Here is a 12,997-nt window from a genome sequence, read left to right on the forward strand (position 1 = left end):
ACTATACTGTATTATTTGTGCTAATTTATCCCCACCTACTCCTCAGTAACAGCAGCTGGGAGCTTATCTTTAAAAACACAAGAATAAAGCACACAACAGGAATATTAAATTTCTGGGACTAAAAAACTAATAAATAATGTAACAAATATTAACAAATGTTACAAATAATGGTAAAAGTCAAAAAGTACATTAAAACTAAACTTTCACAAAGAATAAAATTCAGTAGAAATTATTTTTAAAATCTTGGTCTGCTAAAAAATATCTCTAGGGTATCAATCCCTATTTTAAAATGAAGGGGTAATTGATACATAGGTAACTCTGACGTAAAAGTCTGAAACTTGATGTGTTAAAGTGAAGATTACATAAATATATGAAAAGTACTACAGAAAATTGTAAAGAACAATAGCAATTTGTTTTGGCTGAAAGTCAAATCTGAAGTAGGCCTTTACTTAGAGGCCTTACTTCCCAGCTCTCCCTTTTGAGTTCTACTGCCCTTCTTTCAGTTCCTCTAATGCACTGTCTGTTTTCCCACGGGGCTTTGCAGCTAGCCCTCCTTCCTCATTCAGGAGTACTCATGCTGCACAGTGACCCTTCCTTGCCACCCCTTCCACACTTTGCAGAGTTGGCACCACCTCATCTTTTGGAGCTTAGAGCTTAGTATCAGCTCCTCAGACAGGCACTTGTTAACCAACTAATTTAAAAATAGGTTCTCCCTATTAGTTTGCCTTTTACCATCTCACAACTTTTCCATCATAAAATGTACCACAATTTGTAACTACGTTATTGGTTTTTGCTCAGCCATGTATACCCTGAGCCGTCACACATAGTGACAGGCGGTTCTAGGAACTTAATCCGTATGTGCTAAATACATTTAAAGAAAAAGAGGAAAGGAAAAAGAAATAGCCAGATACACCAAAGCATAATTTTAAAACCACCATTTATAAATAAATATATCTACATCTACATTGCCAAATTTCTTTAAAAATTTTACTTCATGATTATGAAAAATAATTTATAACCAAAACAATATGTGTATAGTTATAATGTTCTCCCCAACACCCTGCCCATGGCAATGATTACAGCATCTAAAATACACAAGATGAATGGGGTGCCTGGCTGGGTCGGTCAGTGGAGCGTGTGACTCTTGATCTTGGGGTTGTGAGTCTAAGCCCCACGTTGGGTGTGGAGACTGCTTAAAAGTAAAATCTTAAAAAAAATTAATACAAAAAAATAAAATGCACAAAATCAAGACCATTATTTAAAATATTTTCTGTATAAGACAAGTAAACAGAAGCCGAACAGCAGACAAGAGAAGGACACAAAATTTTGTATGTAATTCTAGACTTTGCAGTTAATACCTGTAGTATCTTGCTTGGTCATAAAGGATTCTACACCTGTAATGGCTGGAGGCCGAGGTAATCGCCGTGCAATACAAATCAGACATGACTGGAAATCTGCCCAAAACAAGAAAGGGAAGTTGAAGAAAAGAGGGCAGAAAACAGTTCACATCTATCATTTGCCATTAATGGTTTTCATAAAAACAACACGTTATAGGATCTGACACAATACTGGAGTCACTCTCATCTCATAATGTAAGAGATAAAATTGCTGGTAACCAAAAACTGGCAGCTCCGGGTAGAGATCTGGTTAGCAAAAATTATCCCTTCACACTGAATGTTCGGATATAAAACAGAGAAGATGGACACATCTCATGTACTGGGTGATAACAACTTGAAGAAGTAGTTTTCACTAGACTTAAGGAACACAGTGATTTTTAAAATACAGTTTTTAGTCAATTTCCTATACTTACCAGTACTTAACAGCTACAAAGACTATTCTTATAACCATTGTGTAGATAATAATTACCATATGAGAAAAACATTTAACTCTTTCTGAAGAAGCAATTATTTTGTCCTTGATGGGAGGACTTCAATGTTTCAGGATCTATAATTTTTTTCGAAGTCCCATTTCCGATTGTTTTGAGTGCCACACATGATATCACACAGCTAAATATGAACTCAATCATATAAGACAGTCTGGCACTGGCCTGTGTATTTTGTAAAAAGTCCTCAGTTGACTGTGGCACCCATTTGCAGGTTAAACCTGCTGCAGGCATGGCCTTTTTTGTATCCGATTAATTTCTCATCTTCTACCTTCCCCAGTCCTTACTCCAGTTTCCAATTTGTGATGTTCTTCACTTAGCTCAGACTAGCTCACGTGGAAAACTCATCCTCTGTCACATATTTGACTAATGTCATGTTGATACCATGTTCGTATTAGAGCGTCAGCTGTGTTTTCATCTGTTCATACGCTTTCTCCTTATAAATTACCTTGTATGGCCTCAAAAATGCTAACTCTATTCTCCAACATTCACCACACTCTAAACTTGAAACTTTCTAAAAATCAGAGCTGTTCAACAGCCTGCTGCATCTGGTACATTTCCAACTGGCAGCAGTTAGCTACGTCTCTTATTTCTAGGCAGCAAGTTGGTTTGAATTTGACATTTTAGTGGGAATGCCAGCTTAAAACTGAGAGTGTGGGGGCATTTTAAAGGGGTGATTCTAGATGTTGGCAATTTTTTTCTTAAGTATTAGGAAATAACATAGTAAGCTGAAAAGCCACTATGATACATAATATACTGACCAAAAATACTATCTGAATAAGGCTGTTTATGATCAATTACCTCCCTGATCTTTAAAGCCATGGAAAAAGCAATCAAACACCTTAAAATCACCCTTTGTTTTACCTTCTCCATCCTCTTGAATTGATTTTGGCTGTGACACAGTGAAACACTGCATGACTTCATACCGCTGGCAAGCTTCTTGGTTCTCGGTGCCTGGCTCATCTGGAGGGTGAATTAGCATCCTGCAGTTAAAGGTATGGCTATTTCGTCGTGTTGCCTCCTGAGGCCAAGGAACTCCATTTACTGTGGAAGAAAAACTGATTATATGTCCGCAAATAGGGTGAAAAACTCTAAGGACACAAAAGACATACATTTAGCCCACTGCTTTATTAGATATTCAGATTAAAAGACAGATCTCTTCACATCTAACATCCTGAGGCGAAAGGATACTTAGCTTCCTTAGCAAATCTAAATGTCTACCAATTACAAAATTGTCACATTTCTAAGAGATTGTATAGGATTTCCCCCCTAAAAAATAAGACCTTACATATTCCTAATTTATTAACAGTCTTTATAAACAGTTAAAGACAAAAATTAAAAATTAATAGCTTACTACCCTTTTACTCAGAATTTTATAGCAGTTCATTAATGCACTTTTCCATTTGTTTCCAGTTATACCCTGGAAACGAAAAAATGATTGGAAACCACAGATCCATTGTCAAGCAGAAATTTTAACCTGGCAGGCATGCATTCTTAAGGATGAGCTTGTGAAAATGCGCACCTTTTTGGGGAGAGGATTTAAAGTTTCTCAAAGGAGACTGTGACTCAAAAAAATATTTAGAATAGACAGAGACCAACCTTGGCTTCTTATAACCATTTTTCTCACACTTTATTTGCAACAATGCCTCGAACATAGTGGGTAGTCAGTAAGTTATTACATAAAAATCGGGGCGCCTGGTTGGCTCAGTTGGTTAAGTTTTTGATTTTGGCTCAGGTCATGATCTCAGGGTCATGAGATTGAACTCTACGTAAGGCTCCACACTGGGCGTGGAGCCTGCTTTAAGATTCTCTCTCTCTCTGTCTCTGCCCCTCCCGTCACTCCCTCCATACCTAAAAAATTAAAAAATAAAAATTTAAAAAGTAAGTTATTACATAAAAATGACTGTTAAAACATAAATGTTGCCTGACTTGGTACAAGAAAACTGAATTCAGTTATAGAAACTATGTCTGTACATTTTAAGTGATCATCACTGTGTGATGATTTCTATTTCTCAGTTACAATGCTATATTCAAACCATGGGGGCAGTCAGAGGGTTTTTAACGCTCTTCTCTCACCATTCCCAACAGTTTTCTTACTTTATCATCTTCACTGACCCTCCTTCCTTTTTAGTATCTCATCTGCCTGTAACTGTTAGAGGAATCATGGAAACAAACCTATACTGGAGGAAGGTGTCTTGGTTCTGCTATGAGCTAGCTGTGAGGTTTGGGTTAATTACTTTATCTTTGTACCATCTTTAAAATAAAGGAATCCACTATATTATCTCTCAAGTCATTCATATTCTAAAATTCTATAACAAAACACATAAGACCCCTTGATAATTCAAAGATCAAACTGGTGATTTTAACAGAAATAATCATTTCAGGCCCCCAGGTACTATAAACACACACTACTCTTTTCAAAGAAGAAATAAAGCTTCCATTCTATTGAGTGAATAATGTAGAAAGTAAAGAGCTACAGATAAGATTTGATTTGCATGTGTGGCTTAGTTATATAGAATTTCTAGTCAAGGCCCTCCCCTTACTTATAGAGCACACATAAGCTAAGGAACAGGCACAGGGTTTAGCAAATGGAACAGAGGTTGGAAATCAGACCCCATCCGTCCTCTCAGCTGGGCTCCTTTGTCAGCAAACAATCTGTCCAACCATACTTGAAACTTCTGAGTTGAAACCACGTATATCCAAAAATGTTCATTTTAATATATATATAATATATATAACATGACAGTATATTTTTCCCTCCCTCCCTCCTTTTTTTTCTTTTTGAGCGGGGTGATGGGAAGGATATACGTTTATCTCTTTCCTGGACATAATCAAAACTAGAAACAAAGCTAATTTCAAGCAGAAGCTTCTAGTGGCAAGGCAGCTGACTGCTCTGCTTCCTACTACTGTCACATGACTAGGGCATAACAAGAGGAACAGGAGAGAAGGAATGCTCTCTATCAGCTATCTGATGATACTCTCCCTTCATATTTACATATCAGGCTGAAATTAAATTTAAAAATATTTTTAATATGTTATATTCTAGAATAATACTATGTATTATAAATATAATAATTATATAATGGAAAAAAGCTATAGAGAGTTCATGTTCTTTTAAAAAACACATTGCTTTGTACCTAGTGATTTTGGGAGCAGATTCTTCACAAATTCCGCATGATCCCCCACATGCAGTATGCTGTAGACACTGGTATTCATTAATTCCTCCTGATTGTAACCCAAGTAGCTGGTCACATTCTCTGACACAAATACAATTCTCCCTTCACAGTTCACAACAAAGAAAAATCCATCCAAAGCCTGCAAAGCCAAAAAAAAAAAAAAATGATTAAGAGATTAGGAGGTTAAAAAAATAAAAGAAAAATAAACATATACATTTCCCTATTGAAAAAGAGATCAGAAATATATGTCAAATTAAAAGAAAAAGGGAGCCTGAATAGAAGATTTAATATTGCATGTTTTCTGTAGAAGGACAGGATTTTGAAACAGACTGTACAGTAACGTACAGCAGGCACAAATGAGTCTATCAACCTTCCTCCTTAGAGAGAAACTTTATGGTAGGAGACGTGAAGTAGGTAATTGATATTCATGCAGTCATAACATCTCTAAATTATAGGTTAAGACCTGGTCACTACCCTCAAAGAACTTGGGGTACAGTGGTAGAGAGACATAAATATAATAAAATACTAGTAATGCAGTGTCAGAGCCATACACCAAATATTCTGTGAGCACAAAGAAAAATACCTAACTTGAGGCTGGGGTGGGGGACAAAGAAAGGCTCTTTACGGACCCCTACCTGCGTTCTACAGGACACAGTGGAGGAGTGGAAAAGGAATGAGGGAAGAACATTCCAGGCAGAGGGAACAGCATGGCACATTAAGGAACAAAAAAGCAGTTTAGAGTTGCTGGAGTACATGGTACAAGACAGGCTCATGGCAGGAAATAAGTTTGGAGAGGTGGACAAGAGTCAAATCAGAGGGCCTCCTATGCTGCGAAACAGAGTTAGGGGACTTCAAAAGGAAATGTATATGCCCTAAGGGGAGCATTAAATCCTAGAGGTGCAGGAAAAAAGTTAGAATCTCCATTTATAGTGTAATCTAAAATATAAAGAAGAAATTAAGCTTAACAAACCATACTGACACCCTGATATCTCAACTCAGTCCAGATAGGCACATACCACAAACCTGAGAGAAGATCCAGAACGCAGCAGTTGATAGCGGCACCTTCCTTATTTATAACCTTTCCAGTTATTGTAACATATTGCAATTTACTTGCTATAGGATATGTACAAGCAGTAAAAACAAGACATCTATAGGATTTTGTAACAAGATGTAAAATGACCGTGAAAATCCTTTGTATCACACATAAGTGTGCTAGTTATCTGTGGCAAAATTCTTAAAAGAGCTAACAATGTCACGGGCTATTCATTTTTCTTTTTTAAAAAGGCAAGTGTCCTAAATTTGTTTTCTATGACTACAAGTGCTTGTGATAATAAGTTACCTAGTAGATGTTTTCCAAATAACAAACACACTTAATATTGTCCCCGCAGGGTAAAGATAAAATTTAAACAATGAATAAGAAGTAAACTGCCTTTCAAAAAGACACTTACACTATTGAGAGAGTATGTGAAAACGCATGTTTTGAAATGTTAGCATATGATGAAAATTACTTGTAAGAATTCTCTTCTCAGTTTAAAAATTTAAAAACAGGACTTTTTACCTGCTCAAAAATCTTCCAGTTTCAGTGGGCTTTAAACTCATTTTTTTTTTAATGTGAAAATGCAACACCTTTTGATTACTTTGGAAGAATCACTGTTTGAGATCAACGAAGATGGAATTTCAGTAAAAACCTAGGGATGTGATTAATGATCTAAAAACCTCACCCCTATATAAACCTTTTGCTAACCTATTTCGTGTTTAGAAGAGCACAGAAAGCACCCTCATTTCTAACTGACCGGGTTTTTTTTTTTTTTTTTTAAAGATTTTATTTATTTATTTGACAGAGAGAGACAGCCAGCGAGAGAGGGAACACAGCAGGGGAGTGGGAGAGGAAGAAGCAGGCTCCCAGCTGAGGAGCCTGATGTGGGGTTCAATCCCAGAACACCGGGATCACGCCCTGAGCCGAAGGCAGATGCTTAACGAATGAGCCACCCAGGCGCCCCCTCGTTTTGTTTTTTTTTTTAAGTAAGATTAGCTATAAATTTCATAGCAGGTGATCAATACATATTATTTGCCTAGCAGTTTATGTGAAAATAGGAATAATGGAAATACAGATATATCAATTTTTTAAAAAGTAGACCTAAAATTATTTAAATTGTTCTTAGCTATTAATTGAATCAGAATAAATAGAATTTCACTTAATTTATTTTTGGTCTCTTAAAAGAGTTTAATAAAGAACAGTGGGGTATAACTAAGTGTCATAGTTTAGAGCAAGAAACAGTATTAACATCAAAGACAGGCAAGCAAAACCTGGTTGTTCCATGGCAAACCTATTGCCAGGGCGATACTACCCAGCCTCTTTAGCACTACTTTCTCCCTTTTATCACCTAGTTTTCAGGGCATCCTTCTTGATTCCTCCCTCTCTGCCTCCCTGGTGACCCTGTCTATCTTCAAAGCCACAGCTATTCTCTCCCTTGCTTTCTTCACTCTCCATGTCTGTCTCTGGATATCTCTGGAAGTTGCCTGTTACCTGCAGGGGGAATGGGAGAGAACAAGACACGCTTTTGGGATCATCTCTGTCCAGTCTGAAGACTAGCCAATGGTGGGCTCAGCATCCAGCACCAGAAAGACCTACGGATTCACCGGGACTATTCGGTGCAGTTACTTTTAAAGTATTTACAAAATCCAAAGGACTTAAAAGTTCTCCTTCGTTGTAGTAGCCCTGGAGTCCCTGTAGTATCCTTTCCACAGACATACTGGGGCTTCTCCAAGTTCTCCTCCCATTGATTGTACCTGATTTCACTGCCAGGCTGGGAAGTTATTATAGTAACTGGCCTCTGGAATATGCAGCCGATCGGCCTTACAGGGAGTGTAGAACTCTCACCGGGTCTCTGCTTGGCCTCAGTTACATGGACTTGTCTCGTTTTCTCTGTGAAGTCTGGGCCATCATATTTCTTTTGAGCTTCCCCAGAAAAGACTGGCTTGGAAAACAGGTCTACAAAGGCTCCCTCGTGTTTGCAGAGTTGTCCTGCTGACCCTACTCCTGGGATGCAGACAGCCTGTCGTTTGCTGGAAATGCCTTTTTTTTTTTTTTTTTTGCTTTTTAATTACAAATGATATATATACTTATAAAAATTGCTTAAGTATGAAAATGAAATAGTAGAAGATCTGCCAAAATCTCACCCCCAGGAGACTGTTAACATTTCAGGGAATATTCTTTGAGACTATTTCTATGAATATACAAACATCTCTAATTTCCTCAAGTATGACTGACTAATATAATCTGCTGATACCCGCTCTTATTCTACAAGTTTCCCTCATATGTTGTGCATATAATTAACTTCCAAGTGTGCTTCTGGGAAGGAATCTTTCTGTTTCTCCACACCCTGGCAGCCAGTCTTTCGCTGAGCTGTGCACAGATGATAACAAGTGTCCATCCATTCAGCACATCATCAGCAATCTGAGGGGGTTCTCTCCTGACCTCCCAGTGTCTCACAGCAGGGGTCCACACTGGCCAAGGGTCTTGGCTTTACACGACCCCACAAGCTTCACTGTCACCTACATGCCAGGTAACAGACAAAAATTCTAGAGATAAAAACACACAATTCTCAACAATTCTATAGTCTCTGAAGGGAAAAAGACAAGTACACATAGTTATAATATAGTACAAAGAGGAATTCAAAAAGGTTATGCACAGAGTGAAGCACTCGAAATGGGTAAAGAAGCGACTGCCATTGGTACGGACTCCCGGGAGGAAGCCACACTATGCCTGGGCGAAGTCTTGAAGGACAGGGAGTAGTAACTCAGGTGGATAAGGGGTGGAAAGGACATTCAAAACAGAGGAAACAGCTCAAAGGTTAAAAACAAAATCACCTTGTATGAACTTGTTATATTTGTGAAACATATTACAGCAAACTGTGTTTTTTCTAATCTTCAAGAAAAGCAAAAAGATAATAATAATAAGGAATTTATTCTAAAGGCAATGGGCATTTTCTAGAAGGCCATGTTTTTAAGCACAAGAGTGACATGATCTGCTTTTACAAAGATCCTTCTGGCCACAGGTTTGGCATGCAGACCGGAAGCAGAACAGTTGCAAAGCTATTGTGATACTCTAGTTCGAATGAGAGAGCCTGAATTAAGGCAACGGCAGTGGAAGTGATAGAAAAGAATTTGACACAGGCAGAACAAACAGTATTTGGTGACCTCTAGCAGCTGTGGGAATGAGGATTTGGGGTGATCCCTCATTAATGATGTAAGGGTTCTGGCAGATAAGTGCCTTTCCCTGAGAAAGGGGACCAAGGGGTAAAGAAATCTACTCTTCGTTATTTTTTCCCCTATTTTTAAGCAGGAGACAAGAGGACAGATTTATAAATTTAGTTTTAGAAATGTATTTGAGGGGCGCCTGGGTGGCTCAGTGGGTTAAGCATCAAACTTGATTTAGGCTCAGCTCATGATCTCAGAGTCGTGAGACTGAGCCCTGCACCAGGTTCACACTGGGCATGGAACCTGCTTAAGATTCTCTCTCTCTCTCTGCCTCTCCTGCCCCCACTCTCTCTCTCTTTCTTTCTCTTAAAAAAAAAAAAAAGATGTTATATTTGAAATGACTAAGCAACATTTAGATGGGCAAGATAGGCAGCAAGATATAGTGAAAGAGAAACTGAAGAGAGATCTGAGCTAAAGACAGACATTTGCAATTTACAGGTACATACGGTATCATTTGGTTTTTTGTTTATTGTTCTTAACTACAATCATCTTCTCTCCCTTCCAAAGAATATCTGATTTCCTTTGGGGAGTTACTTCTTCCCCATTAAATAAGGTCTCGTGAGATTCTTAATCAGGCTATTGGGAGACTTCCGACCTAAATGGGAACCTTGAGGAGAATTGCAGAAAGAATGAACATAGCTGGAATGCATTCATTCTAGCAGCAGGGCACTGCCCAGACGGGTCTTTCTAAGAGAGCATTTGTCTCGTATCTGCTTCCTAGCCTCCTTAAGATGCCTTGGTTTCATCTTATTTCCAAGCATCATTCTGTGACATCCAAATAGCACTCCAATAAATTCTCATGTGCTAAATTTAGTCAGAATTGGTGTCACTTGAAAACCAAGAAACCCAAATGATAATTTACACATACTTACATGTGCACACGCATACATGAATACATCACAGGACACAGACATAGATGTATATGAAACTGCCCAGGAAGTATGCACAGAATAACAAAAAGGAAAAGAGCCAAGCCCAGAACCCTGAAGGATGCTAACATTTAAGAGGCAGGTGATGAAAGAGAAATCTGAGGGAGAGGCTGAGGAGTAGCCAGAGAGGAGACAGTGCCTGTCAAGGAGGCAACAGGAAGAGTTTTAAGAAAGAGGGATTGGGTGGTAAATGGTGTCGAGAGGCATACAGCAATGTAGGGAATGGCACAAAGTGAGGTAAGGAGGTCTGAATGCACAACAAGACATAAGAGACCTCCATGACCAAAACAGAATTTTTCTTGGGAAGCAATGGGAGATAAGGAGCTAGAGTCAGATAATGCAGAGCTTTGAATAGGAGGCAGAGGAATTTAGACAGCAGAGAGCAATGGACAATGAGGACAATAAAAAAAAAAATGCAGGAGTTCTTACTATGCATCAAGCAACAAATATTTGTTGACTAAATAAAGTCTAATTCCACTCTCCCTTTAAATGTGAGGAAATTACCTCCAATATCTTCATTCTTAACTCATGCTACTTTATGTTTAAAAGGGGAGGGATGGGAATAACTGGAAAACTGTATGACGAGAATTCCTCATAGAATGGCTGATACTTGGCTACTTTTTAGATGTGCACATCTTCCATCTAAACAAGTCCCTCTAGACCAATGCTGCCAAAGAGAACTTCCTGTCATTGCAGAAAGTTCTGTATCTGTGTGTCCAGGACAGTAGTCACTAACCACATGTGGGCACTGAGCACGTTAAATGTGGCTGGTGAGGCTGAAGCACTGAATTTTTAGTTTTATTTAACACTGAACAGCCATGTGTGGCTAGTGGCTAGCTTACTGAATAGTGCAGCTCTAGGCTGCAGCCTGAATGAATCCAAGGAGTGTCACGGTGGCTTTTCACCACTTCTCCTAGCTGCCCTGGATTAGACTCTAAAAGTTTAAGGCGATGAGGATGAGATTGGGGGATACAGAAGAAGGCACAGAAAAAGTTGTTGATGGACGCAACTTTGAAGGCTGTAAAAGTTAGTAATTCTATTTTGCAGTCTGTTTCACATATCTATAGTTCATAAATAAAAATACGATGAGCTCCTTGAAGTCAAGAACCTAAATATATTTCTATTCTGAGGTTTCGGAATTTCTAATTTGATGTGTTTTCTCCTATTTGAAAATGCTTGCCCGATGATATCTCGTTCACGTGCGATGTTGTGCCACAGCTTTCCTTGGATTCACCGTGGTTCTCAGGGTAATAATTTCATCGGCTAAAAGAAATAATTCCTACTTTGTTTTCTTTTTATAGTAGCTTCGAATGGATGTCTTCCTGTCATTTTCACTTCATGTTAAAGTGTTGTGGACTTCTCTCACACAGCAATAATGAAGGTTTAAATAAACTAAAGTAGCAGTAGTAATACTGTCTCCAGTTGTGCTGTGTTCAGTTTGTTGATAATCTGCTTGCTGTCCTTGCTGATCTCTGTGGTTTCTGAAGAACCTGTGAGGAAGCTAGGATTTAAATGATCACCATTTTCCTATAGGAACCCCAGAAATCTCAAGAACCTGTACACCTTATACTTATTAGTATCTCAAAAAACATTATATGCAGCAAATAAATTTAATAAAATATTTAATGAATTGAAAGGAATCCTGAGGCTAGTTTTAACCTTAGGGCACTGAGAAGGCAGACAGAACCCACACAGAAAAGCTAGAAGATATGAAAAAACTAGCCTACTAACATCCTGTAGGGTAGAGGAGATAGGCAGTAAACGCTAGGACACATCAGGTCTCCAGGAAGGGCCAAGGGTAACCAAGCAGTGGGCCAGTGACAGGTGCTAAGCAGGGCAAAGAGATGAAGCTGGAAATGAACCAAAAGTGCTTTTCTTTCTTCAACAAATTTTTCTCTAATAGCTTATATTTTAAAATTTCAAAATACAGCAATGTTGAAAGAACTCTGTAGTCAGAATTGGTGGTATGTTCACCACCTAGATTCTACTATAAACATTTTTACTATATTGTTACGACACTGTTTCCAAGATATGGTCATGTGTCATGTAATCAATTTAATAGGTTATGAGAAGGAAAGAATAAAAACCATCAGACTATCACATGTGGTTGGCTCTCCTCTCCCAGTTACATGTGCATGCATGTGCTCAGAAGGCAGTCATTCCTACCCAGTTTCAATGGCCTATGTCCTTTACATGTTACAATTCTACAAAATATGTGCCCATTCCCTTAATAGAAACCATTAAGACCGATAGTGTAAGTAATAAAGTGCTTGTGTCACATAGAGGGAAAATGAAGAATTTAGTTTTTGAGGGGGGGGAACTGCTACTAGGAGAGCAAAAAATATTTAGCAGCCTGTTAAAAACACAGGAACAGAGTAGGTAAAGAGCAAGAAGTATGTATTTAGGTGTCATCTCCACGGAGATAAAAGGTAAAGCAAAGAACATATAAGAAGTTTCTGGGGCTAGAAAAGCAAGAACTGAATTCTCACAATACTCCTACATTAGCGGTGTTGGAAGAGGGAATTATAGATAATAATTAAAAAAAAAAAAAAACAGAGGAATTAGTTGGGATAATAGGGAAAAATGCACAAGGGAGGTAGAAAACCAAGAGACCTGTGCAAATCTGAGTTGTTAGAAAGACTTCACCAGAAAGGAGGGCCTTCGAATAGGACCAGAAAAGGAGAATTTATTATATTCACAAAATATATTAAAAATATATAAGCGTATGTGTGTGTATATGTATTTATATA

At 38.2% G+C, this 12,997-nt stretch overlaps 1 protein-coding gene and 1 pseudogene across 7 annotated transcripts in view; both read right to left on the reverse strand.

The window, feature by feature from the left end:
• Window positions 1-12,997, reverse strand: part of NCOA1 (nuclear receptor coactivator 1) — a 239,325-nt gene that overhangs the window by 66,500 nt on the left and 159,828 nt on the right. For all 7 annotated transcript variants that reach the window (XM_087863808.1, XM_087863810.1, XM_087863811.1 and 4 more), the window contains 3 exons: window positions 5,020-5,197; window positions 2,747-2,926; window positions 1,359-1,454 (listed from right to left, as the gene is read on the reverse strand). In XM_087863808.1, the coding sequence (XP_087719934.1) occupies window positions 1,359-1,454; window positions 2,747-2,926; window positions 5,020-5,197 (454 nt within the window). The remainder of the gene's footprint in view (window positions 1-1,358; window positions 1,455-2,746; window positions 2,927-5,019; window positions 5,198-12,997) is intronic.
• Window positions 5,209-10,232, reverse strand: LOC148109722 (methyl-CpG-binding domain protein 3-like 5 pseudogene; annotated as a pseudogene).

Source organism: Ursus americanus, chromosome 7 (genome assembly GCF_024610735.1).
Source record: "Ursus americanus isolate L20-20 chromosome 7, mUrsAme1.1.p, whole genome shotgun sequence".
In the NCBI taxonomy this organism is placed as follows: domain Eukaryota; kingdom Metazoa; phylum Chordata; class Mammalia; order Carnivora; family Ursidae; genus Ursus; species Ursus americanus.